Source organism: Pelodiscus sinensis, chromosome 4, assembly GCF_052426305.1.
Source record: "Pelodiscus sinensis isolate ZL-2025 chromosome 4, ASM5242630v1, whole genome shotgun sequence".
Taxonomy (NCBI): Eukaryota; Metazoa; Chordata; order Testudines; family Trionychidae; genus Pelodiscus; species Pelodiscus sinensis.
Window position 1 is genome coordinate 83,764,531 of NC_143055.1, and position 27,611 is coordinate 83,792,141.

Sequence of the window (27,611 nt, forward strand, 5' to 3'; positions counted from 1 at the left end):
GGATGAGGGTTCAAAGCCTCAGACCAAATTAACTCTTCTGGGATTTTGTGGGCACCCCTACACTCTGAGGTGGGGCCAAAATGAGGGACCCAGTGTACAGGACAGGTCTGCCAGTAAGTGGGATAGAGATGGGGGTGCAGAATCTGGATGGAGAGTAGGGTACAGGAGCAAGCTAGGGATAGGTGTCTGGCCAGGAAGGAGGGTGCTGGTGGGAGTCTGGCCAGAGAAGAGGTAGCAGGGGTAGCTTGGTCAGTACCCAGGGGTCTCTAGGGATGAGGATCTGTGGGCAGCACTGCAAGCAGCACATATGGCTCCTTTTAAAAAATCCAGCCATGCCATATCCTGTGCCACCATTTTACCCTTCCATGTCGTCGTCCCCCCCCCCCCCCAGCCCTTCATCTGGAGCACAGGGAAGAAAGGGAAGACAAAGTGCACTTACGCTCTTGTGGGCAGGGAAAGAGTGTACTGTGTCTTCTCTTCCTTCCTTCAGTATGCCATTTGGGGTGGGCAAGGGTCCTGAGGCTCCACACCATATCTGGCTTCTCATGAAGTAGGCACTTCTCCATCCCTGCCCACCACTGTGCATATGTTTCCTGAGAAGCTGGGTCTGGCACAGAGCCTCAGGACTCCCCTTGCCTCTCTCCCCCCCCCCATATGCTGCAGGAAGCTGGAGCTAGCTCCATTTTTGCTAGAGGCAGGAGGTTGAAGCTCCAGAATGAACTCCTAGTCTGCTAATAGTCTTGTTCCTCACAAGGGCTGTGTCTAGACTGGCTAGTTTTTCTGGAAAATCAGCCGCTTTTCTGGAAAAACTTGCCAGCTGTCTACACTGGCCACTGGAATTTCCGTAAAAGCACCGACTTCCTACTGTAAGAAATCAGTGCTTCTTGCGGAAATACTATGCTGCTCCCATTCGGGCAAAAGTCCTTTTGTGCAAAAGGGCCAGTGTAGACAGCTCAGATTTATTTTCCGCAAAAAAGCCCCGATCGTGAAAATGGTGATCGGGGCTTTTTTGCAGAAAAGTGGGTCTAGATTGGCACAGACGCTTTACTGCAAAAAGTGCTTTTGTGGAAAAGCGTCTGTGCCAATCTAGACGCTCTTTTCCAAAAATGCTTTTAACGGAAAATTTTTCTGTTAAGCATTTCCGGAAAATCATGCCAGTCTAGACGTTGCCAAGGAGTAAGAGAAGTCAAAGGGAGCACGTGCTGCCATCAACCTTCTGCTGTGCTAGTGACCCTAAAATGCAATTTAAGATAATTATGTAGCTGGAATTAAATATCTTGTCAACTGTCCCTCTTAATGTGGATCAGGCCTAGCTGGCGCGTCTCATTTGATGAGAGAAAAGCAATGATCAAAACTGCTTTTCCACGTTAAGATTTTTTTTTATATATATATATATATATATATATATATATATATATATATATATAGTAATTATTTCTTGCTTTCCTAGTCTAACTGATCAACTTTAAAGGGAAAATGTGTCCCATGGGACTAATTTCTAATGTGCTGTACATGGACTGATCCATGTAGAACATGCTAGTGGGCATTAAAGAATACCTAGTGTGCTTAATATAGTGCTGTTAGTATGTTTGAGCACCACAATGGTCTATATATAAAATTAATATGCCACATTGCACTTTAGAAATCACACCAGAAAATATCGCTGCTCTATGCAGAGAAGCCCTCAGTAGATTTTTCTTTGTGCTATGTTTACAGTTTACTAGCCACACATGGCTAGTGTGTTGGACACATCAACCACTTGTAGATCGCTTGCTGCAGTGGAGACAAGTCCCAAATCACCAAATACTGGGCTCTTCAGTGCAGGTTTTAATAATCCTTCAAGTGACAAATACAACTGAACACAAATGAGAGGTTCCTTGTCTTATATCAAAGGCAGTTTTCTTGCCTAGAAGTAGAGACTCCAGACAATGTTTATTTTTTTAGAATCATAATACAAAGGATCTGAGTAGGAAAAGGAGAAAGATCCGAAGCTGCAACCTTGAGTTACTTGAATCCAGCATACTAAGAAATGGGAGGAGGAAGTAGTTTTTCTGAAAAAAAAAAATGGAATTCAGCAAGTTGAGTGCTTCTCTGTGGAACTGCAACATCTGATTCTGAAAGAAAAATCAGAAACATGAATAGGAGGCAATAGTTACCATCATATTCAATTTTCAGAAAATACTGCAAAATAGGATGGGGCAGTGGAAACTAGTGAGACTATGTGGCCTTTTCATCCTCTGATTTTATTAATGAATGACTTAAGAGCTAATGTTGAACTCTTGTGAATGTCTTCCAGAAAAAATATGACAGTGAACTATAAAAAATGGATTCTACTCTAGAATTTATCTAATTTTATCAATAGCTTTTAAACATTTTGGAACTGGAGCACACCAACTTAGACTGGGACATTACATTTTCAAGAAGATGAACAAGGGTGGTACTGAAATTTAAAAAAATCATTGAGATTAAGAGAAATGGCAGGGTCACACTGCCATATAAAATAAATTCCATCTTAGTTAAAATAATTTGAAAAAAGTGGAGGGAACACTAGACAATCATAAAAACCCTATGCCAAGATGCAGGATTTGCTGTGCCTAAATCAGGGCTACTGTCACACCACCTGTGGGCTGCTGCCTGTTTGCAGCGCACAGTGCAGTTTGGGTTTACGTGGGGCTCAACATGCGGCCTGCAGGTGGGAGCCAAAACAAAGTAGTCAATATAATGATCTTCTGTTGATGTGTTTTAATAGTTAAATTCCTAGACTGTCATTACTCATTAAAAGTGCTGTCATATGGGTAGAACATATTGCATTTTATTGTTATAAGGAGAACTGACTTACATGGGGCCTGCATGTTGTGTAGTCTTGCTTTAATCTTTGTATTCATGCCCATCCATGTGAAAATCTATTTGCATGTATATGCAGTCCTCGGCATGTGCTTTGAGTATCATTGTGGCCCCTGGGGCTTCCAAAGTTGAGTAGCCCTGGCCTAAATCATCCAACACAGATGGCTATCCAGCATGTGTGTATATTAGAGCCCAGGGGGAAAAATATTCAACAAGGGATAAAAAAAGGAAGCTAGTAATTCAGGTGAAATACTAAACAGGCAGGAGAAACATCAGTCGCTCTCCAGCAATTAAACGAATATGAAGTTAAATTTGGAAATCTTGATTCTCCACTGCCTTGTACAATCTACCTGTGTAAAATAAAATAGGAACAGACCCAAATTGCTCTTCTTACCATCTGGCCATATCCTTGTAACTTATCTTCCGAAGGCCAACTTTGCTACTATCACCTATACCAGTAACTCAAAACTGCCAGAAGCATTGAAGCTGAAGAGCACAGTGGGTAGGGGAAGGGGGCTGCCAGAAGGGCATTCCCTTGAAGACGCATGTACTTCTGGAATATACCCTCTTTACCCAATAATCTCAATTAGTTAACACTGAGATTACAAATCCCATCTATTTTCTGACATTTAGAAAAATAAAGGTGAAGTTTAGAACTGTGTGAATCTTTGGTCTTGAGCACACCAGTTACCCTATCTTTGCCACATCATAGGAGGAGGTTAAAGGATCTATAAATGTATTTTTTTTAAAATATGGTTTTTATGTGAAAAGGCTCCTGGGAAGTGTTTGTAGATAAAAATCAAGACACATAAGCAGGTTGGTATTCTGTTTACTAAATCAATCCAGGTGTATTTTATTGCCAAAATTCCTTTTCTCACTTCAGGCCTCACTGAAGACACTGAAAATGCTGAAGAAGTGTTTGGATTAGCTGCATTTTAAGATCTTTTTGAAAGGGGGAAGGAATTTCCCCCCACACCATAAATCATCTTGGATGTAACTAGATTTCAGAAATAAATCAAATACAAGAGACAATTAACACATTTAAATAAAACCTTTATTTGCTTATTTACAATGAAGGCAATGAATCGGCGTATTGAAAGTGTGATTTGTTTTCTTTTCTATCGAATTCAAATACGTTAAGTACATACTCCACTTCGGCTATAAAATATGCAGCCTAGTGAATAAGGCAAAATATTTACATAACACTAGTACTGCAAAAAGCACTTTTAAGATGAATTAAACAGTTAGAAGTTACAATTAAAAATCTGTAGAGTATCAATGCTGGAAAAAAGTACTTTGGTGGAATGGTGCAGATACCACTTTTAAAAGCATCTAATGCAGCTCCACTTTTCTTTCTCTATATAAATACCAAATTGCAAACATGCAATGCAAATGCAAGTTTGATGTTAAGATAGAAAAAATACACCCCAGGGTTAATGAGACTTGCGAAAAGTCCTTAGAACTCTGATATAAATGCCAATATTCTTGATCTGAAGTCTGTAACAGTATATTAAATATTACACTAGCTACTTGATTCCACCTTAGTGAATATCTTAATTTTCCTCCCAATGTGTCAAGTTTGCTACTGAATTTGAACCTATACAGAGGCATAAGATAACAGCACATCCACAAACAAAAATTTATAGACAAAACATTTTGTTGGGAAATACCCTACTTTGACATGTTAATGATTTTTAAGAGAAAGGGGTAAGTTCATTGTAGTTCTAAGTACAGAATTCAGTTTCTTCAACTTATGAAATGTTTTTCCTGTTTGACACTTTGCAAGCTGAAGTATTCTTATCAGGATGCATATGAAGTAAGTGTTATTCCCATTTTAAAGAGAGAAAATAGTGGCAAAATGTAAATTACTTTCCTAGATTTGCAATTACAATACATTTCTGGCTTACAGTCCTGTGCTCAGACTGTACCTCTCTAGAAGGCATCCCAGCAACTCAGTGCTGCCATGCTAAGTGTGGTAAATGGGGGTGTTGGGCTTAGTCTCTTACTCACAGGCTTAGTTAGGCCAGTGTATGGAGAACTTTTTTAAAAAGGATGTTTTGGCTGATGCCCAGAATATTATTGGAAACGAGAGTATCTTAATTAAGGATGGGGTGTGTGGAGCAGAGTTGGGAAGGGGAGAGGGGAAGTACAGAAGTCCATTCTGACACACATTACTACCAACTCATTGGAGAGAAACTTAATATAAGAAATCTCCTCTATTTAGTTGCTTAAATTACATTCCTGAAATCAAGTCCCCCAGTTAGAAGCATTATCTATATCCCACACATTTGAAGAGCAATAGAGTATTTGTTCACAGATATCTTTTGTGCTAAGAGTTTAATTTTTATGCCTTTTTTATGCTAGGCACTATAGTGTTTTCTAAATATTTTAACCCTCTTAAACAGATTATTAAAAATCTGAGCTAAAAATTTAAACGGTGTGCATGTTTTATATTGAACTGATACATATTCAAATCCATTATGGAGTTTAAACAAATTCAGTATTCAAAACTGAAATTCCAACCACTTACTTTGTTCCTGTTTGTGAGACAAGTTGCAGTTTATCCAGCTAACAACTACTCCTTCAAGAGTAATAGAATATGTCATCATGAAACTATGTTGTAGGAAAGTACAGAATAGGTTCCTTAAGCACACTCAAGTGGAGATGGGCTTAACTTTTATCCAAAGGCTTCTCAGGTGTACTATGTCCTGGACCAAGGGAATCCTCATTCTCTTCTGCAACAATAGCATTATAAATGCCATCAGATACTGTGGTTGTTGTAGGTGTAGTCAGAGGTGTCACAGTGTGTCCAAACCCCTGATAGTGACCACTCATGGGTGAAGATGGCATAGAAGCAGCATCAGAAATTGGGTCTTGAGTAGATGAAGACAGTAAACTTGTATGCTCGTTTTGTTCATGATCCTCTTCAAAAAATATTTTCCTTGGCTGTCCCAAAACTGTCCTTCCTAAAGTTGTTCCAAATTAAAAAGTATTATTTATTATTTTTATAGCTCCAAGAGTGTGTTTGGTAGATATCAAGTACAAAATAGTAAGTGGGCTACATGAAACTGGCCTTAATATGCCAAAAATTGAAGATGAGAAAATTAAGCAGCAATATTAGGAAAAAAGCTAGTCAGAAAACAAATCACTTCAGCAAATCAGAATTAAAACATGCCACTAAGTATTCATATCTTTATCTCTCACCCTTACCTAAATAATTTTTACTCCAAAACAAAAATATTAAATAATAATAAACACTAAAACAAAACACACAATCCTGCCCTACAGAATTTTTATCCCAACAAGGGTGAAGAGCCAAAAACCACTATATCTACTAAAACCTTCACTATTGCTATCGAATGTATGTGTAAAGTGCTCAGATATGGCAGCAATACCAGACCTTAAGGTATTTTATAAAACTGATGCATCATCCAAGTACTTACCAACATTTCGAACCTGTTCAGATATATCTGCCCTAATATCAGAAATATCCCACATTGCAAGAAAAGAATCAAAGCATGATCCTTCTTCAGCTTCTTGGACATAAGGTTTATAGGTAAAACTGTAGTGATGAGCAATAGCAGCAAAGAACATTTCCACACAGATAATAAAATCCTGCAACAAGGAGAGAGACACACACTCATATCTAGTCCTGCAAGAACATCACCATGACAAAATGTAGATTCCTAGATCTCTATTTCCAGAGCAAAACTGGCAGGAACACTCTGAGCTTTGGAAAAACAATGCTTTGGGGCACCAATAGCTACTCCTTGTGCACCAGCAGCACTGCAAGATATTGGCAGATTGCTCTGACAACCAAGCTTACCACAGTGTTTCAATTCGGCACTTTGTGGCATCCAAGCCCATATCCTAACTTCCTAGAAGTGAAAACTCAGTAGTGAATATATTGTGACAAAGCATTCAAAAATGTATTATTTATGTTAAAAATTCTCAGTTGGGATTAACTAAAAAAATATTTCTGCAATACAAATAACAGGTGACAACGTGCTAAGTAACATTCTTCACTCATTTAAGATGAGTTGCATTGCTTACACATAATATCCAATATGCAGCAGAAATCTAGTCTCATTGGAAACATGAGTGTCTGTGAACAAGCAATCCTGTTTCACTTGAAAAATACTCACTTTACCCCTCTACCAGTTCCCTGTAAGCAGGGGCTGTACTTACCTGTAGGCCTGTGGCCACAGCTTCTACACTTTGCCATTCCCAGGTGCGTTTTTCAGAAATAACTCCAATTTTCACCAGCAGTGCTATAAGTACAGCTTGCCTATAAAGATTATTATTTGTATTATAGTAGAACGTAAAGGCCCCATTATACTAAACACATTTCTAAAGAGTCCCACCCTAAGAAACTTACAATCTAACAGATGAGACAAATGAAAGAAAAATGGACACAAAGTAGTACAGTTTCCCAGGGGATCATGCAGAACAACAGTGGAAAAGTCTAGACAAAAAAACAAGCTTCCCGAAGTCCTAGGTTCACTGCCTCTGCACTGGAATACATTGCTGCTCAGAAACACAATAAGTTATTCATTAGCCTCACGTAACTTAACACCTATAGGCTATGTCTACACTGGCGCATTATTGCACAAGAACAACTGTTCTTGCGCAAGAATCCACAGAGTGTCATACTGTCCGCCTGCTCTCGCGCAAGGAAATTTAGAGTACAGCGTGGTAAGAGAGGGCTTCTTGCGCAAGAGCTAAGCTCTTTAACAGGTGTAAGCCCTCTTGCGCAGGAGAGCAGTGTGGATGCTCGGCAGGGATTTCTTGTGCAAGCCCTATGGTAAAATGGTCCTTAGAGGTTTCTTGTGCAAGACAGCGTCCACACTGCCATGGGCACTCTTGTGCAAAAGCACAGCTCGCACATGGCAGCGTGGACGTTTTCTTGCGCAAGACTTCTTGCACAAGAACCCTTGCACAAGAAGCTTTCAGCGTAGACATAGCTATGCTGACTGTACATTAGTCAACCAGAGTTATAAGTAAGGCTTAGAATATAATCCTGAGGACATCATCCTAAATCCTAAACATTCTAACCCATTTTAAAAGTTAGGAAATTCTAGTTTTGTAGATGAATAAAATATAACAGTTCTTAGTCTCCCACAATATAAAGTTTACATAGATACTTTATATTTCTTTTAAAGAAGCTTGCTAGTTAAATTTTTATACAAATTTTAAATATAACTTAATTTCAACAATAGTACATTTTTGTAGTTTAAACAGAATGCCATAGTGGGTGAGACCAATGGCCCAATCTAGCCCAGTATACTGTCTTCCAACATTGGCCAATGCTAGTTGCTTTGGAAGGAATTAACAGAACAGGGCAATCATTGAGTGATGCATCTGCTGTTATCCAGTCCTATTTTCTCGTAGTCAGAGGTTTGGGGCACCCAGTGTGTAGACTGCATACATCAGTGACCTGAACATTCCTAAGATTGTTTCTCCTGTGAGAAGCCCTGAAACAAAAAATATTGATTAAATATTTTACTTACCAGAAGGAAACAAAGACTACCATCTTCACGCAAAGAAATTTGCCAACAGGCTGGATTGGGTTCAGCTCTTCACGCAGGACTTTATAAAACAGCACGAGGCAATACATCGCAAACTAGAGGAAAAGAAAAATTCTTACCTTTTACAGTTTTTAATTACTTATGTTTACTTTGTACATAGTTATTTTAAAGCAACTGTTTTATTATGTAAAATGTTTCCGTACAATGCAAGAAAAAACTACAGATTAGTTTTAGTTTAGAAGTTCTTAAATTCCCTACTTTATCATTTTTAAAAAACTTACACTTGAAAAATTTGTTTAAGTAATATGTCATATTGACAATCCTTAAGAGTAAAGTCTTCTATCCACAGAATAAGGTGTCACAGAAAGTCACCATGCAAGCCTCACTGTGTTTTATCACCAGTACAATTCTAATATGTACAAACCACTGCTACTAATATTTGACTACAATGCCACACCTATTCAGACTTTGCTGAGAACACCAACGAGACTGTCAATCCCAAATGTGGCAGTTTATGATGCTCACCAATAGTGAGAATAATTACAAATTATTTCATTTACAACATGGCAAGGAAAAAACAGTTGCAAATGACTTGTAGTGACTGACTACAAACAGACTGGACTTGAACCAAAGATGTAGTGATGAACGGATGTATATTATCTTACTAAAACAAGGAGGCTGTGTCTAGACTGGCCAGTTTTTCCAGAAAATCAGCCGCTTTTCCAGAAAAACTTGCCAGCTGTCTACACTGGCTGCTTGAATTTCCGCAAAAGCACTGACTTCATAGTGTAAGAAATCAGTGCTTCTTGCAGAAATACTATTCTGCTCCCGTTCAGGCAAAAGTCCTTTGTGCAAAAGGGCCAGTGTACACAGCTCAGATTTGTTTTCTGCAAAAAAGCCCCGATCGCAAAAATGGAGATCGGGGCTTTTTTGTGGAAAAGCGCGTCTAGATTGGCACGGATGCTTTTCCGCAAAAAGTGCTTTTGCAGAAAAGCGTCCATGCCAATCTAAACGCTCTGTTCTGAAAATGCTTTTAACAGAAAACTTTTCCGTTAAAAGCATTTCCGGAAAATCATGTCAATCTAGATGCAGCCTAAGTCTTTTCATTCTCTCTCTACCTAACCACAATGGCAAATTTCATATATGTTCTACAGAAGTGTTTAATAATGAAGCAAGCAAATAGTAGAGAATGACTTTTTCCTTCTATTATACATGTAGTGGGGATCTAGTAGATATGATTGAGAAGATTTTAATAAAAGTTTCAGCGATCCTGCCAATACTTGAAAATCTTAATTTTAACAAAATACCAAAAATACATTTGTGATACTCACCAGTTGCGACATGTTATTAAAGATAACCAAGTAAGTCCAAGCATTTTTGAAGCTAAAGTTCCCTTCATCATATACACCAACCAACTCACAGATTCTGGAAGAAAGTTTGATGTTAACCATTATACAAATGAGCCTCTTTTCTAAAAGTGCTACTTAACTTGTATCCCAATGACCAGCAGTCAGAATGTAAAAACCTATGTTCATTAATACCAGTACTGAGAGCTAATACAAGAATGGAAGAAATACAAAGCAATATTTATGGTAGTATTTTTACAATGGAAAAGAAGCTATACCCTTCTGATATGGGAGGAAAAAAAAAAAAAAACACTCCAGTTTTTATTGGTGAGGAACAGGAGCTTAAGTGGGCAATTTTTATCTATTTAGCAGAATGTGTTTCCATTTAAAGAATTAAACTTCTAACCATTATGGCTGTGAAGATAACCTTTCAAATATGAAAACTTATACTGAATGGCTACGTCTACACTGGCCCCTTTTCCGAAAGGGGAATGCTAATTTTCCAGGTCGTAATAGGGAAATCCGCGGGGGATTTAAATATCCCCTGCGGCATTTAAATAAAAATGTCCGCCACTTTTTTCCGGCTTGTAGAAAAGCCGGAAAAAAACGTCTACACTGGCCCCGATCCTCCGGAAAAAAGCCCTTTTCCGGAGGATCTCTTATTCCTACTTTGAAGTAGGATGCTCTACTTTGAAGTAGGAATAAGAGATCCTCCGGAAAAGGGCTTTTTTCCGGAGGATCGGGGCCAGTGTAGACGCTCTTTTTCCGGCTTTTCTACAAGCCGGAAAAAAGCGGCGGACATTTTTATTTAAATGCCGCAGGGGATATTTAAATCCCCCGCGGATTTCCCTATTACGACCTGGAAAATTAGCATGCCCCTTTCGGAAAAGGGGCCAGTGTAGACGTAGCCAATAAGAGTTGTCTGATGCTGTTTATATTTTTGCTGAGCATAAGAAGAGCTAAACTGGTAAAATAATTATTGAAAAGACTGAGGCTTCCCAAGCTGCCTCACCAAGTTCCAAGGATAACTGCTAAAAGAAAATTCCAACATTCTCCTTTTCCTAGCAGCAGCAGCAGCAAATTGGGGGCACTATGTTTTTCATCTAACCACTGTCCCAACCACATATTTCTGGTATATAGTCAATTCTTTTGAGCCCCATTACAGGAGGCCTGAACTGAAATGCATGTTTACCACCTGCAATGGATTCAACAGTATAAAAAGTTTCCATTTGTTACCATGTGAAACCTAACACGGACACATTTTAAACACACATATAGCTGTTTTAAATAAGGTCTATGCAATAATTCACAAAGGACACAAATATTTGCAAATCATGCAACACTAACAACAATTCAAGTAACTTCAATGTTAAATGCAGTTTTTATAGATGTCATTGGTTTTATGATGACTATGTTTAAGATTTAAAGTTATTTCAGAACTCCAGGAGAGTGCACAGTCAAATTCCCTGCATCCAAAGTTTCACTCACTTTCAATGACTAACATGTAATCTGAGAAATACTTGTTTGACAAAAAGCAAAGGGAAGGACTAAAAGCCTCCCCCCAAGTTAAATACCCATTACCCCAACTCAGGAAATGATAAGCGGGGGTCACAGAGAAGTCACAAGTTAACAGTCAATTCAGCTTGAGCTCCACTTACAATACAGCAAAACAAAAGAAGTTATGCTTTTAGATTTCATCAAATCAAATATAAAAACCAACTGTGTAAAGAGTCTTTTCCAGTATAGCTCAAAGATTATATCCTAAAGACAACAAATTATTTATGTGCATACTTACAGAGCAATAATGGTGGTAAATGGTCTGACAACAGTGTACTGCAGCACGCCTAGCTTACATCTAAATAATAAAACTCTGCAAACAAACATAGAATTTATTATTTAAGAAATGTAAGACATCAATTGATGAAAAATTCCTGTCCTTTTCTTCAAGCTAATCTACTTCCAGAATGTTTCAGTAATTAGCTCAAATATCATACAACAATTAATAGAATCATGAAAATGTAAGGCTGGAAAGCACATCAAGAAATCATTCACTCCAGACCCCTGCACTATGACAGGATCAAGTAAATCTAGACCATCCTTGACAGGTGTTTGTCCGACCTGTTTTTAAAAAACTTTCAATCATGGAGATTCTGCAAGCTCTGCTAGAAACCTATACTAGAGGGCTGTCTACACACTGGCCACTTATTCTGGAAAATCAGCTGCTTTTCCAGAATAACTTGCCAGCTGTCTACACTGGCCCCTTGACTTTCCGGAAAAGCACTGACGAGCTACTGTAAAATCATCAGTGCTTTTCCGGAAAAACTATGCTGCTTCCGTTCGGGCTGCTTCCGGAAAACTGTTCCGGAAAAGGACCAGTGTAGACAGCACAGATTTCTTTTCCGCAAAAAAGCCCCGATTGCGAAAATGACGATCGGGGCTTTTTTGCAGAAAAGCGTGTCTACATTGGCACGGACGCTTTTCCGGAAAAAGTGCTTTTCCGGAAAAGCATCCTGCCAATGTAGACGTGCTTTTTCCAGAAATATAACGGAAAACTGTTCCGTTTTAAGCATTTCTGGAAAATCATGCCAGTGTAGACGTAGCCGAGCTGTATCCTCATTACTTACAAAGATTTTCCTAATATCTAACCTGCATCTCTCTTGCTCCAGACTAAGCCCAATACTCCTTGTCCTACCTTCAATGGACACACAACAACAACAACAATCTTCTTTATAACAGCTGTTAACTTATTTGAAAATTTAGCAGGTGCTTTCCCCCTCAGACTTCTTTTCACAAGATTAGCAATACTCAGTTTTTTAAAACCCTTTTCTCATAGGTCAGGTTTTTAAACATTTTATCATTTTTATTGCTCTCCCCTGGATTCTCTCCAATTTGTCCACATCAGTCCTGAAGTGTGGTGCCCAGATCTTGACGCAGTAATCCAGCAGAGCCCTCACTAGGGATGCGAAAGTGTAAACCCGTACACAGTTCACTTATGTGCCTGGGTTACATGTTTACACAGAGGTGGTGGAGGGCAGTGGGCTCTGCGAGAGCTGGTATGCTTAGGGAGCTGCCACCCCCCACCCTACGTGTAAAACATGTAACCACTGAAAACTTTAGCAGATACACATCTACCTTAATAAATGCATTTTGACATCCCAAGATAATACCCCAGAATATTAGTCTTTTTGCAGCTGCATCACATTGTTCATCATTCAATTTGTGATCCACTATATACCCATGTATTTTTTTCAGCAGTATTAGCACATTGCTAATTACTGTCTTTTGTAGATGTGCATTTGAATTTTTTTCTTCTGAAGTGAAATACTTCGCACTTATCTTTACTAAATTTAATTTGGTTAATTTCAGATCAATTATCCAATTTGTAAACGTACGTTTGAATTCTAATCCTGTCCTCCAAAGGGCCGGCAATACCTCCCAGCTTGGTGTCAACTGCAAATTTTATAAACTTACCTTCCATTCCCAGTTATTCATGAAATATTGAAGAATACCAGACCCAGGACTGTCCATTCCTTGACAGATCTGGCTAAATGCAATCCCCACCCGCTAGCTTGACAGCAAACCATTGCTAACTACTAATTGAATAGAAACGTATTCTTAGAACCAGCTGTGCCCTTTAGAGTAATTTCATCTAGACCACATTTCCTTAGCTTGCTTAGTTTGAGACTACCAAGCGGATCCATGTTAAAAGCCTTACTTAAAATTTTTTTTTTTTTTTTTTTTTTTAAAATCAAGATATATTACATCTATTGCTCCCCATCCCCATCCACTAGGCTAGTAACTCGCTGGTTAATGCAACCCTCTGTCAAGATTCCTATATAACTTTTCCCCTAAGATTTTCTTCCCATGAGCTCTTATCAATTCTGAGTTTGCTAAAGTCTGCTTTTCAAGCCAATTCTGCATCCCTTCATTTTCTTAGAATCATGAAATCTATCTAGCACAGGACACTCTCTGTCCCAACCTCAGATTTGCTACCAATTCTTCTCTGTTGTGTTAGAAACAAGTCTAAGATGGCTGTCTCCCTGTTTACTTCATTTTCGGGAACAAAACAAAACACAAAAACAAAAAAACCCCACCGCCCCCCCCCCAAAAAAAGGCCAATACATTCGAATAACTTATTAGAAATCTTTTGTTTTGCTATCTGGGTAGTCAGAACGCACCACTACTATCAGGTCTTACTATTCTGGTATTTCTGTTGTTAGTTCTAGAAATGCCTCATCCCCCCTCTTCCTGATCTGGTGATGTTTAGGAGACTAGTACCATCAAGTTACCCTATTTTTAACACCTTTAATCTTTACTCAGACTCAAATGGTCTGCCTCCCTCTAGATCTCAGAACAAATGTATATATTCTTGATGTATAATCTAGGGATGTTAAAGACTAGTCAACTGTCCAATAAGCATTTGCTTATCAGCTACTCTGTGGACTAGTCAATTTCCCCCACTCCCTCTTGCTGCCTCTATATGATCGAGGCAGCAAAGGGGAAGAGGGGGAAGGGGTACTCAATAGTGGCAGCGCCACGGCATTTCAAAGGGTGCAACCGTGGAGCCTGGGGTCAGCTGGAGACTCCCCAGCTGATCCCGGGCTCTGCACAGCATTTCCCCAGAACCCGGGGTCAGCTGGGGAGTCCCCAGTTGACCCCGGGCTCCATGGCGCTGCCCTTTTGAAATGCCAGAAGCGGGGTTTTAAAGGGGCAGCTGCCCCACAGCTGATCCTGCTGGGCTCTTGTGCATTTCAAAGGAGGAATGCGGAAGTGCCTATTGACTAGTTGAATAGTCAATTGAAATTCCATCGAGTAGTCAATTAACTCCATTTTAACATCCCTAGTATAATCCAACACCTCCTCTCATTTTACCTGACCTGCCCTTTCTGAAAAAAGATATGCCTCCCTAAACCAATATTCCAGTCATGAGATTCATCTCACCAAGTCTTTGACACCATCAACCTTTCCAGGCTACTATACCCCTTTCAGAAATTTGATTTGTCTTGTTTACCCCCCAAGTTTCACCTCACTTAAAATTACAAAAAAATCAGACATAAAATACAAAAGTGTCAATATTAATGAAAAATATTACTGATAATTTGCTTACTCTCTCATTTTCCATAAAACTAAGTCAACTGAAATGACTATGCTGTACTTAAATTTCATATATAGCATACAGAGCAGGATAAACAAATCATTGTCTATGAAACCTTAGTTTTTACTGACTTTGCTAGTGTTTTTTACATAGACTGTTGTAAAATTCGGCAAGTATCTAGATGACTTGATGTACCTCCTGGAAAACCTGAGAACCCCAGGGATACATGTACCATTGATTGAAAACCACTAGATTATGGAATATAGATGAGCAGATTGTTTTGTTTCACTCTATAGGACACCGATGCTTCCTTTTCTTCAGCAATAAGAACCTGACCTTTACACAGCACAAGAGAGTTCTATTTCTGATGTTCTATGTGTTTGCTAACAATGTAAAAACATTTGCTTTTGATTTCTTAGTCATAAAACAAGGTTATTCTGAAAAAAAATCATGATATTCCAACTTACCAAAATATCAAACAGAAGAAAGAGGACATATCTATCAGATGAAGCAACTAGAAACATGATCAGTTAATGGGCCAAATCCTGCTCATGTTACTCACATTAGCTGTTGAAGTGAAGTCAGTGGAGCTACACTGCATGAGTAAATCTACAACAACAGGATTTGGCCCCTGCTCTAGGATACTGCTGGAAAAGAGTTTGCCTCAAAAAGAGGAAAATTTAAGAGAATAATCATGGAGAACAGGTGCATGTTGCTTTCATACCTATTTTTGGAAAACAAGGGAGTCTTTCGGTGTCATAAGTTAATTAAAAAAAAAAATCTAATTCTGTAATTTTTACAGATACCTGAAAAGACTTTCCACAACTACTTTAAGCTTCAGTTCAGAAGTGGTAAACCAAACCACCTGTACTGTGTGCACATTGCAAATTGATTTAACTAGGCAGCATCTACTATAGTACTAAGTATGAGCAAGCATATTTTCTGTATCAAAGTGCACAGCATTAAACATTCAAGATATTAAAAGAGATATTATAATGTACTTACTCTCCCATAGCCCATGATGGACAACAACAAAGGGGAGGTAGATGTTTCTGCTGATCTTTGGCTTCTATGATTAATACCAGATTTGGATACCGGTTGGTTAAATAATTTGAAAGGAATACCATAAAATTGTAGATGACGTATGCTTCATAGCATTCCCTACAGGTATCCACATATATTGCAATGTTGGGATATTTCAAAGCTATCCACTATAAGAAAACATGGAAACATTAAAAAGTTGCATTCAAATAAAGTAAATGAATCCAAGTATAGATGGAATACTTTTCATATAAATTACTTTTAAAGACAATATCTCTGACATAATTATGCATAAGCATCTTTTGGTAGTTAAGGCTCCAGAAAATTATATAAGCAGCAGTATGTCAAAGTAATTGAAAACCGTATATTATATAAGGGAGAGAGTTAAAGTTACATTTCATTTTTCATTCCATAATCAGGCACTATTTGGTTAGATAATACTGGAACCCTATTGTTGTTGCCCTCACCTCAGTCAGAGCTTAGAATTTCCCGACTAGAGGATAACTGGTCTGGGAGCCCCACAATATTGAGCTATTTTCATAAAGCCCGTAGGAAAAGTCGCATTATCCCCATTTTGTATATGAGAAATTGAGGCACAGACTAAGTGGCTTGCCTAAGATTACACAAGGGAAGAGTTAGAATATTGATCTGAACCCAGATTAGAGTCCCAGTCCTGTGATTTAATCACAAAAACATCCTTTTTCAAAGGAGTTAAAAAGAGAAGAGATTTAAGGCAAGCCACTGAGCGTCTGCAACAGCACTTGTGACTTCCTGGCCCTCATTCTTTTTCTCCTTGCCCAACAGTAAGCAGTAGCAGGGTCCCTTCTGCCAGGCAGGACGTTCCCTCCAAACATCTGGAAAGGAATCCTAAATGTTCTGCAGCACCAAAAAGGACTTAAGATGCATTATGAATACAGTTTCTATCTTCACTGTTTTAGGAAGCGCTATATACAGTAGCATTTTTTTAGTATATGGTGAAATTTCAGTTTTCAGAGGTTCATAGATCTGTCAAAATACAGTTTTCCTTAATATACCCAAGCACTTTGTAGTGAAGGCTACTTGCATGGAAATTTCAACTTTCTAATCCCTTGTTTCAGAGTTGAGTCCTTAAAGAACAGCTGCAAGTTTATAATGTGAAAAGTTTATTTCACACAGACACCTCATAGCTCCATAATAAAGACTTTTGTTTAATCTAAATAAGAAGTCTTACTTTCTTTGAAATGCTTCACATCTTGGAGTTTGCCTGAGTTATAAGCAACCAGAGGTTTGGATTAGAAATTAGGCAACTGTATCTTTAGTAGAGGCTTATTTGCAATGTTGCCACCCATTTGGCTGTGCTTCAGTTAGACCATACATAACATGGGTATAAGTTTTTAAATATGCTTGTCACATTTCTAAAGATACTCACCTTTTACACAGCTGAAACATCATATCTGCAGCAAAGTCACATAACCTATAAATGTATTGGTTTAGCTAACTAATAATTTCCATTGTGTTCTTTTTTCCTGATCTTTGCAGATAAAAGCTATATGAAATATTCATGTTTGGGATGAAGTTTTTTTAAACTTGTGCTTTACCCAAAGACAACTTTTTTTATAGAAATCTGAGCAAAATCTCCTTCAGTCAAAGAGGGAGAAGACACGCAATTTCTCATTTAAAAACCATCACCAAGTCTAATTTTTTGAGCATCAAAAACACTGAGGAAATATGACAAGGACATAATCCTCACCGAAGAGTATATTTGTAGTTTTATGCACGGCAAAAATCTAAAATAATTTTCCTCTACCAGCCCCTTCTCATGCCACTCCACTTCACAGAATATCCCCGATAGCCTCTATTGCTGTACACTCCCTCCTTGGCCAGCTAGCTCCTTTGCTATGTCCCTTCACATTCCTCTCTTGAAAAGAGATTAAAAAAATTGAAGAATTCAGTCCTTTGACTGCAACACAATGTACTACCAGGATGGAACTAAAACAGATCTTCTGACCCCTTTGTATCTAAAAGGGGTTTGGAATGTGGCTCAGCGCTGCTGTCAGAAACGATGTACTGGGCAAGACACTTACTGGGACCCAAAGATGTGCACAAATGAAGATAACCTCTGTTAGCAGAGGTTGACACCTTAGGGTTCTCCAGGAGTGGAGAACAATATTTTCAGTGGAATTTTAGGCTGCTCATTTATTCTTTGGGGAAAATAAGCCAATGAAAGCCTTCTAGTATTCAAAAGACTCAGAAGTAGCCACGTCAGTTTGTAACTGGAAAAAAAACTTTAACAAATAGTTCTGCAACACCTTAGACACTAACAAAAAATGTAGATGGTATCACAAGCTTTTGTGGGCATAACCGGCTTCTACATCATCTCTCTCCTTTGGATCCATTAACTAATAAAGCTTAAAGAAATAACTTTATAAATAAAAATCCTGCCAACAATCACCAGTCCTAATCAATTAACACATATCACTAAGGCACAGAATCTCTGAAAAGGCTGGACATTACTGGTCTGTCTGGTACTGCTGTTGAACTGAGGGGACTAGAGCACCACTCCCCTTTTAAAGACTTATTCTTAGGAGAGTGAGGGGAAGACTAGGAAGGTGGATGAGTGTGGTTCAGCAGACACTGCTAGCAGAAGATCCCCCCACCAGAGCAGATTGCTAGCATAGTAGGAGTGTGCAGAGGTCATTTGAAGAAATGTCAGGTTTACAGCAATGATTTCACATTAGCATTGTTCTGTGAAGTATTACATTGGTTTCCATTTCTCTTTCCCTCAGAGCAAGCAAAACACAGTTGTTCAAACAACTGCAAATTAGAGACTAGAAAGATCATACTTACACTGTCTAAACTGTAAATCGGCACCATCCATAGAATCCTGCATCAATGACAAAAGAAGATCTGAGATTACTGCAAGTATTTTCATCACCAGGATTGAAATTTAATATTAGCAGCAAAGAATATGCAAAGTATTACCTTATTATTGGTTTTTGTAATTCAGGTTGAGTATAATGAACTAAGTGTTGCAATATTCCCCAAAGAGAAATTGGTATAGTCATCAGCAGAAAAATTCCAGCAATAAACCATGCCTTGGTGTGAATTCCAACCTTGGGAGGGAGGGAGGGAAGAACAGATAAAAAAAAGTAATGGTAATTTACTATACTGATATCTCTACCATTTTAATCAGTTTTAAAGTATTTCTTAATTTCAGAAGCCCCTTAAATAATACAACAGCATTACATACTGAACATATAAAATACAAGATAAGAGGGGATTCAGTAAACAACTGTAGGCGTGAAAGAGGTGTGTTTAAAAGTGTTCAACATCAAGTAATTAAAAGTTACCAAAATAAAGTGTACTTGATACATGCGAGGAAAAAAACAAAAGACAGAAATACTGATCCAGGGAGTGATCCCACATTAAGTCCTTTTTGGTTCTTTTTTTCCCATGCAGTAGTGGCCGCAAACCAACCTAAAAGAAACAACTTTATAATAAATTGAAGTTGTTTATTAAAAGTAACAATGGAAGGAAATTAAAATGAATATGGGAAATATGACTGCACTAGTATGTTGATTATGCAGAAATTAACACACAGAGAGAGAAAACACAACACTAGTAAGTGCAAGTTCAAGAAGGAACAACTAATTAACAATCCAGGTTGGACTTTCCTGGTCCGGCGCCTTCAGGAACTGTTTGATCCCAAATGAGGGAGTTTGTCGGAGGTCAACTCTGCCTCTCTGCTAATGGCTCCGCAGGCAGCCCTGGAGCTACTAGGACTCCCTGCCACTGGGTTTCCCAGATTCTCTGGTCCAGCAATATCTATGGCAGGACCACAGAGGTTCAACTTGTATTCTATTATACGTGTAACAATGTCATTTTAAGGAATCAAATAAAAGTGTACATTACTCAACTGAGGTAGACAACACTACAAATCTGTAATGTAATTTAACAACCGTACTTAATGAATGAGTATTGTATATTTAACACAGATTAAGATGTGAGTATTTGAGTCATAAAATAAGTGGCTGCAGTTTCACTAAGTTTCTATACATCAGTGCTTTCCAACTTTTTTCATTTGCAGACACTAACAAATTTCAAATGGAGATGGAAATCTTAGATACAGGAGGTCCATGGATCAAAGACTGAAAACCACGGTCATATGCTAATGCAGTTGAGCTATACTAGGTCATTAAACGGAGTTAAAGAGATTCAATAAAACTAAAGAAAAATACCACCATTAAACCAAATAAGCTTATGGCCAAGTGCTGACTTTTGAGAATGCTTTTAGAAAGGAATTTTTAACACTGCTTGTGAGATCAAAGAGAACAGCTTCAAATCACATGGTCACTGTAAGCTCAATGCCATATTTTTAGTACATACACATTTATTTATTGTTTCAACAGTCATGAGATGTTGATATATCAAACAGAACAGCCCCAAATACCATAAAGGCTATGCAGTTTCAATTAACTTCAGATCTTCAATGCCTGCCATTGCCCAACACAGGTGTATAAGGTTTGAAGTTATTGTTCAATGCAACAGTATAAAGCTGAGGTTTAAATCAAGCAAAGTGAGGCAGGCTTAAGAAGAATGGTGGGGTGAGACAATGCAAATCCAGTGGATAGAGAGAAAGGAAGGTAACATTTCTGAGAGAAGCTTTTAGATGTGAACATAAAATGGTCAAGTTTAAAATGCAGAAAGGAGAACAGAAATGTAACTTGCTGTCAGTGCTTAGATAAAACAAGGAAATTTACTTATAATCTAGAAAGGAGCACAGCTGTCTGAGTTAGAGATGTTAGCTATCCCGTAATTGAATAATCTCTAGGGCTATGTGTACACTGGCAGGTTCTTGCGTAAGAACAGCTGTTCTTGCGCAAGAACCCGCAGAGCGTCCACACAGCCCATCCGCTCTTGCGCAAAGTTCACAGTAAAGCATGGGAAGAGAGGGCTTCTTGCGCAAGAGGACAGTGTGGACACGCAGCAGGGGTTTCTTGCACAACAAAGCCCTATGGCTAAAATGGCCATCAGACCTTTCTTGCACAAGAGAGCGTCCACACTGCCATGGATGCTCTTGCGCAAAAGCACATGGCTGTGTGCATGTGTTCTTCTGCAATAGTTCTTGCGTACTACGGGTGGGGCTGGAGGAAGCTGGTCCATGAGGGGAGCCAATTGAAAAATAAACAGCTCCCTGCACAGAATGGCTGCCTGCCACCTCTGATACAGAGGCAGTGGCATGAGGTAGCAGCAGGCCCATCCACAGAGGGGTGGGGGCCAAGTTCCATGAGGACAGAGGTTGGCCTGCGACAGCAGCCTCTGTCCACAAGGAGTTCAGCCCGAACCCAAGGAGAGAGGAACTGCTGCCATGGACGAGCCCCTGTCCGCAGTGGGTCCACTCTTGCTGCTTCACAGCAGCCTTCCCTGCCCCTCCCCACTCCTGCCTCTGATGGCTTAAGTAATTCCCCTCAGCACCAGCTCCAGCCTGCCCCCCTGCTGCCTCTGTAGAAGACAGCAAGGAGGGTGGCAGGCAGGTTCACAGAGCTGGCACACAAGGGAAGCCTGCTTGAGAGCCTGATCTCTGTGCATATCAGCTCTAGCCTGCCTCCCTCACCCTCTCTGCTGCTCTCTTTCTCTCTCTATCAAAGGTAACAACATGGCGGTGGGGTGGGCAGGTGAATCTGGTGCTTGTGGGGTGCCTGCTCCCGCATCCTTGCTGCCTCTGATACAGTAAGGGGTAGGTGAGTGCATGGAGTTGATAGTGTATAACTGAGTAAATGATTAACTGATAAGCCTGGTCTTATCAATTAATCCTAACATCCCTAGTCTGATTATGAGAATTTAGACTTCAGAATTAATTCTGATAGTCAGGAACACTTAAACAAGATAAAGAGAGAAGAAAGCACTACATGATCTCAGAAACAGATAAGGTGGAAATAAGGTAGATGTTGTGGTAAGTATTTCCCTCATGCACATAGCATAAAGCACAGGCAATGAAAGAACAAGGAAAAAAATGGAGGTTACTTGGTCTTAACTCACTTAGGGCTTATCTACACTACACACTTACGTTGATTTAAGGATGCTTACGTTGACTTAATTATGTCAGTGTCTATATTAGAGGTTTCCTCCCCTCAATGTCAGTGAAGTACTACACCAATTTACTAAGCCTCGGTTTATTGGTTAATCCTAACAGCTAACTGCGCGCGCGCGCGCGCACACGCGCACACACACACACACACCCGGCTGCCTCTGGGTATGTGGCGGTTTGGGGCTTTCTCTAAGCTGTTAGGTAGCAGAGTGAGGGGTTCAAGATGTCGGAGGGTGCTCCAGACTGGAGCTGAGAAGTTTGGAGTGGAGGATGGAGTTTCAGCTCTTGGACAGAGTTTGGCTGCAGGAACTGGCTTAAAGCTGGGGCAGCGGGTTGGGGTGCAGGAAGGAATGAGAGCTATAGGCTCACACTTGGGTGCTGCTAACTTCAGACTATTTAGTTCCCATGACGTGGCAAGGTGGCTGTATGCAGTGTGCATCATCCATGGCTGGGGTCACTGCCCCCCACAGCTCCCACTGACCTGACAACAGAAGCTGCAGGGACAGGCTCACTCAGACTCAAGAGCGTTTCTGATTGCAGTGTACACAGCTGACTAGCCTGGCACCCTAGCTTCCCCCTGAAGAGGGATGAGGTGGCACTTGTGGTTCCAGCTCGATGGGAGGGACTGTTGGCACGGAGACTCAAGGCTTCCTGCTTGCAACACTGAGACTTGCCATGGGCCAGATCAAATTAGGCAGGAGCTGGATTTGGCCATGAGCTGGACATTCCCCACCACTAGATCAGACTATTAAACTAGTATAAATGCATTGAAACTTGTACAGTGTATTGTATTGACAGATTCCCCATTCATGCTTGAGTGGCAAATGACTCCACTTTTAAAGAGAAAACCAATATAATCACTTATGTCTGAACAGTTAACCCTCTATTGTTAAAATAAGAATACTGATCCTAAAGGAGAACAAATGCCTACTTCTCCATTGTTTACATTGTGCTTTTGTACATGTTTACATTAACATGTGGTCCTTTCAAATAAGCGCAAACTAGCACTAAGAAAAATTTAAGACTTAAGAGAGCCAGACTCCTTGCCTTAAGAGTTTTCAATTAACTTTTCTGCTGTCACATCACTCAAACTAATTCTACAGGCAGGGTTTGTAAATAAGATTTTGGGTTTATAAAGGTAACGTTGCCGCTAACTACAAGAAGGAACTGAAGAGGAAATGAGCCTACAATGATTGCTTTGAACAAGCCATTAGATTGGTCGCAGGAACAGATGGAAGACTGAAATCGGATAACTGTTGCCAAAGATGCACAGCGTGTGCCACTAAACAAGAAAGTGATGTTACTACATACACTCCGTTTTTACCGGCGGTGGTGGAATGTGTAAACTTTGGATTTCAAAGCCCAGCGCCGTGTTGACGCTAGCCTGCCGAAGAGGGGGGAAAGCCCATGGGCGTGTGCTCGCACCAGCGTGCCCGCGCTAAGGACACAGTCTTGCTTGTTTATTTCATGCCCGGAGCCTGGCCCGGCCCACGCACGCCCCGGCCCATAGGCTCTGCTAGGGGAGGGGGGAAAGGCTCGGGGGCCGCTTACCTCCAGTTTCTGCAGCTCCCACACGCACAAGGGAACCGCCACCAGCAGCCCCACCACGTAGAGAACAACGACCAGGGGCCGGATCCACCGCCGCCAGTTGCCGCAGGTGCACGGCATGGTCCCGGCCGCGGCGCCTCGCTGTCTCCACCCGGGGGGCTCAGGTGCTGGGAGCCGGCCTGGAGCGCACGCGCGGCGGGGACACCAGCGGCCGGGACTCGCCGGCCAGCCGGCCCATCCCACCGACACCTGCGGGACGCAGCGCGGCCCGGCCCCTCCCCGGCTCCGCCGCACGCGGGTGCTACGACTCCAAGCAACAACTTCTCTCGGCGCCACTTCCGCCCCGGCTCCTCACTGCACTTCCGGCTTCTCGCAGCGCACCACTGATTGGCTGCCAGTGGGCCGAACCTCTCGCGAGCCCATCCCCATTCCAGACCTGTGATTGGGCAGCAAAGGCGTCCGCCCTTGTGGTGGGCGGGAGGTTCGAGTGATCCATGAAACGGCGATTGGTTAATGCGTGTTTTACCCTCCTTGCGAGGGGGTTTCCTGCACCTGTTCTCCCCCATTGGTCTAGTGCAATGGTCTGTCCCAGCAGAACGCGTCCCCCGCGGGCTGCGCGTGCCTGGGGACAGGGAATGCGCCCGCAGCAGGGCAGGTTCTCGGGGGTGACGCCTGTTCGGTGAGGAGCGGGCGCTGCTTCAGCTAGAGAGGCGCGTGTGTCCGCTTCTCCTGCCAGCCGGCGCTGGGTTTCTAGCTCATGGGGGTGAAATCACGTGTGGTCCCTGCAGCTCAGCTCCCAGTTCGCTAGTAGCCAGGTGCCGCTATGGGCGGGCATTTTGTTTACACGCTCACATTGCTTAAAAGGAAGGTGGATGGTTTTATTAGTCCTCTTCTTAAAAGACACCTTTGCCCTGCATTGTAAAGAGCCCCAAAGCCTTGGCTCGACGGGAGGAGGGAGAAGCTGTATGTTCTTCGATTGGGTCAGTCAGCAAACAGCTTCTAATCCTTTGGTCAAGAAAACAAGGCAGGTACTTGCACAAATGCAAAACGGGTGGGCTTAAAAACTCTTGAGTAGTTTTCCATGTTAAGTGTGGCAAGCTTTTTATCTACGTCTCGTTTTTCTAAAGGGGGTGTGAGCTAACACTGGCTAATATGCCAGCTTTTTATTCTAAATCAGATGTTTAAATGACTGTATAAAGTATTGGGTAAGCAAAGTGGGGTCAAAAAATTTTTTTTCCTGCATCACAGAGAAGGAGGTGGGAAGGCACTAAGGCAGGGGTGTCCAAACTTTTTTCAAAGAGGGCCAGATTTTATGAAGTGAACATGCGTGAGGGCCGACCATTTTGCCTGACATTCTTTGAACCATTAAAATTAAACACAAATTAACTATTGTATGCAAAGTTTATTGCAAACGGCATACTTTTCATTTCGTCACATGGATGACAAATCTAAACAGGTGTTAAATCACTCTGCCTTTCATATCTGAAGGCCAGATGAAAAAAAAATCCAGGAAGCTGAAATATATGTCAGGAACATTGTAAAGTACATTACATATTATTGGTAATAAAGGTTGTCTGTCAACTTTTAAGTTCAAAAAATATGAACAGGAACATAACACCAAGTATACATGTTGTGTCCAAATATATTTATAACTGATTTAGACCAACTGACATTAACTGAGATTTTACAATGTATTCATCTCAATACATATGGATTCGTTGGGGGCCATAAAAGATAGATATTGCCAAATTACCTGTGGGGCGGTATTAAACCGGAACACGGGCCGCAATTGGCCCGCGGGCCGGACTTTGGACATGCCTGCACTAAGGGATTAACCCACATAAATTCTTCCACTCAAGCTACATATATAAGCATTGGTTGTATTTGATTGTAGCTTTGCATTGCTCAAATTGTCTTTGCGAACAGTCATGTTCCCCTGGCATTTAAACATTAGGGAGAGACTTTCATCTTGCAACACAACTTGGAAACTGGGAAAACAAAACTTTGTCAGACTGCTTAGTTAGAAGGCAAGCTGATAATATGAAGAGCTGGCAGTGCATGATTCTCTCCCACCCCCACTCAAATTTAAGGACCAAGGTACCCTAAAATACCTCTCAATAATTTACACAGGTTTTCCCACATGTGGGCTACATCTAGACTGGCATGATTTTCCAGAAATGCTTTTAACTGAAAAGTTTTCCGTTAAAAACATTTTAGGAAAAGAGTGTCTAGATTGGCACAGACGCTTTTCCGCATAAGCACTTTTTGCGGAAAAGTGGCCGTGGCCAATCTAGATGCGCTTTTGTGCAAAAAAGCCCCGATCACCATTTTTGCGATTAGGGCTTTTTTGCGCAAAACAAATCTCAGCTGTCTACACTGTCCCTTTTGCGCAAAAGTTTTGCGCAAAAGGGACTTTTGCCCGAACGGCAGCAGCATAGTATTTCTGCAAAAAGCACTGATTTCTTACAGTAGGAAGTCAGTGCTTTTGCGGAAATTCAAGCCGCCAGTGTAGACAGCTGGCAAGTTTTTCCGGAAAAGCCCTGGCCTCACTGCTGCGAGAGGGAGCCTTGGGCTCCTGCCTTCCCTATCCAGCCAGAGCACTCTTACTTTGGTGCAAACACACCCCACCATGGTCCCCCTTCACACACAACCCTCGTGTATGGGCCTGATATATCAAACATACATCTTTGGGTTCCTTTGTCTTTTACATAGAAACATTCATCCCTTTCTTTTAAATTTTGTTCCTCGTGCACATATCCCAAATTTTCATGGGCCACACACAAACATCTCAGTGGTTTTCCATTGTTGGTTTTCTTTATATTCCCAGGGATGATGATTCATCAAATGCACAATTAATTTTTTTGTTAGCTGGATTCCCATAGGTATCGCTGAATAGATATCAATAGTTAGGGTAAGGCAGAGGTGGGGAACCTCAGCCTCAGGGGTTGGATGCGACTCCCAGCTCACCTGGATCCAGCCCCTGAGCCTCAGGCTCCCCTCCCCGTCCCAGCATTGCCGAGCCCCTTCCCAGCATTGGCACTCCAGCCCTGTTGCTGAATCACCATGGATCTGGAGCACACAAAATCTATTAAGATGGACTGCTGTAGGGTCTCTTGTATGAGGGAACTGTGAGGAATGGCTTTTTCCTCCTCAATCAGGGGCCACATCAGTGAGGGTTGGTTTTTTTTTGCTTTTCACTTGTGTGTGGCACCTGACTGATTTTTTGTGGGTCAGTGGCCCACTACCCAAAAAAAGGTTCACCACTCTTAGGTTAGGGTGTACAGTTATTACATATTCTTGTAGAACCATTTGATCTTTGTTTAGGGTAAAATTTACCAATTTCCATCATGCCATTAATTGTCTCTCCCCTTCTGTAACATTTTTCCTCAACATTTGCTTATTTCCAAAAGCAAATTTCCTTGTATACCTTCCCAGATTATTTGAATGAACAACTGCTGATTTATTTCCTGGGCATGTGTTCAGGCTAATGCTAGGGACACATTTTATTGTGTTGATCCCATAGTTCCTGCTAACAGTGACAAATCCTCCCCCCCCCCCCCCCTGCTGTTGCCATACTGGCAATATTCTAGAAAATAATTGTTGTCCCATTCCTAATTTTGATACAGATGCACTGATAGGCTTTCCCAACTTTTGTATTTCAGTTGTAACAAAACTTAGTTTGTTTGCCAATACCTCTATGTTAGTGGCATCCAGTACAGGCAGTCCCCGGGTTACGTACAATATAGGGACTGTAGGTTTGTTCTTAAGTTGAATTTGTATGTAAGTCGGAACTGGTACATATTGTAGGGGAAAGTCTAGCCAAACATTTCTCCAGAGCTCAGTTTTATTCTCCCACACCTCACTTCCCTCAGTCCTTTATTCTCAAGCTGAGGTGTCTGCTGAGAAAAGCCGCTCCGCGTCTCTCTGGTCTGCTGGGTGGGGGGGGGGGGGGGGGGTGCTACCTTCGCATCTCCCTGGTCTGCTGGGGGGAAGCAGCTAGTGCGGGGTTGCCTCACCCTGTTTGCAAGTAGGGATCCGATGTAAGTCGGATCCATGTAACCCGGGGACTGCCTGTACTCCCAACTCCTAGTCCAATTCCACCCAAAACAGTTTCCAATACACCTCTTGGGGTTCTTTTTCTA

General features: G+C 41.0%; 1 protein-coding gene across 2 annotated transcripts; it reads right to left on the bottom strand.

Annotated features, from left to right (window-relative positions):
- Positions 1-1,407: 1,407 nt before the first annotated feature.
- TMEM184C (transmembrane protein 184C) lies at positions 1,408-23,839 on the bottom strand. Of its 2 annotated transcripts, XR_012904147.2 has the most exons (11): positions 23,473-23,839; positions 18,816-18,946; positions 18,681-18,717; positions 15,819-16,024; positions 11,514-11,588; positions 9,704-9,797; positions 8,355-8,467; positions 7,033-7,132; positions 6,288-6,459; positions 5,375-5,810; positions 1,408-2,114 (listed from the first exon to the last, which is right to left on the bottom strand). XR_012904147.2 is itself a non-coding variant. In XM_075930004.2 (10 exons), exons 1-10 carry the CDS (start codon positions 23,587-23,589, stop codon positions 5,515-5,517), a joined length of 1,341 nt encoding a protein of 446 aa, XP_075786119.2. In that variant the 5' UTR covers positions 23,590-23,839; the 3' UTR covers positions 3,881-5,514. The 2 variants fall into 2 exon arrangements, 1 of the variants encoding a protein (XP_075786119.2); XM_075930004.2 differs by lacking the exon at positions 1,408-2,114 and having other exon boundaries at positions 3,881-5,810.
- Between the last annotated feature and the right edge of the window lie 3,772 nt (positions 23,840-27,611).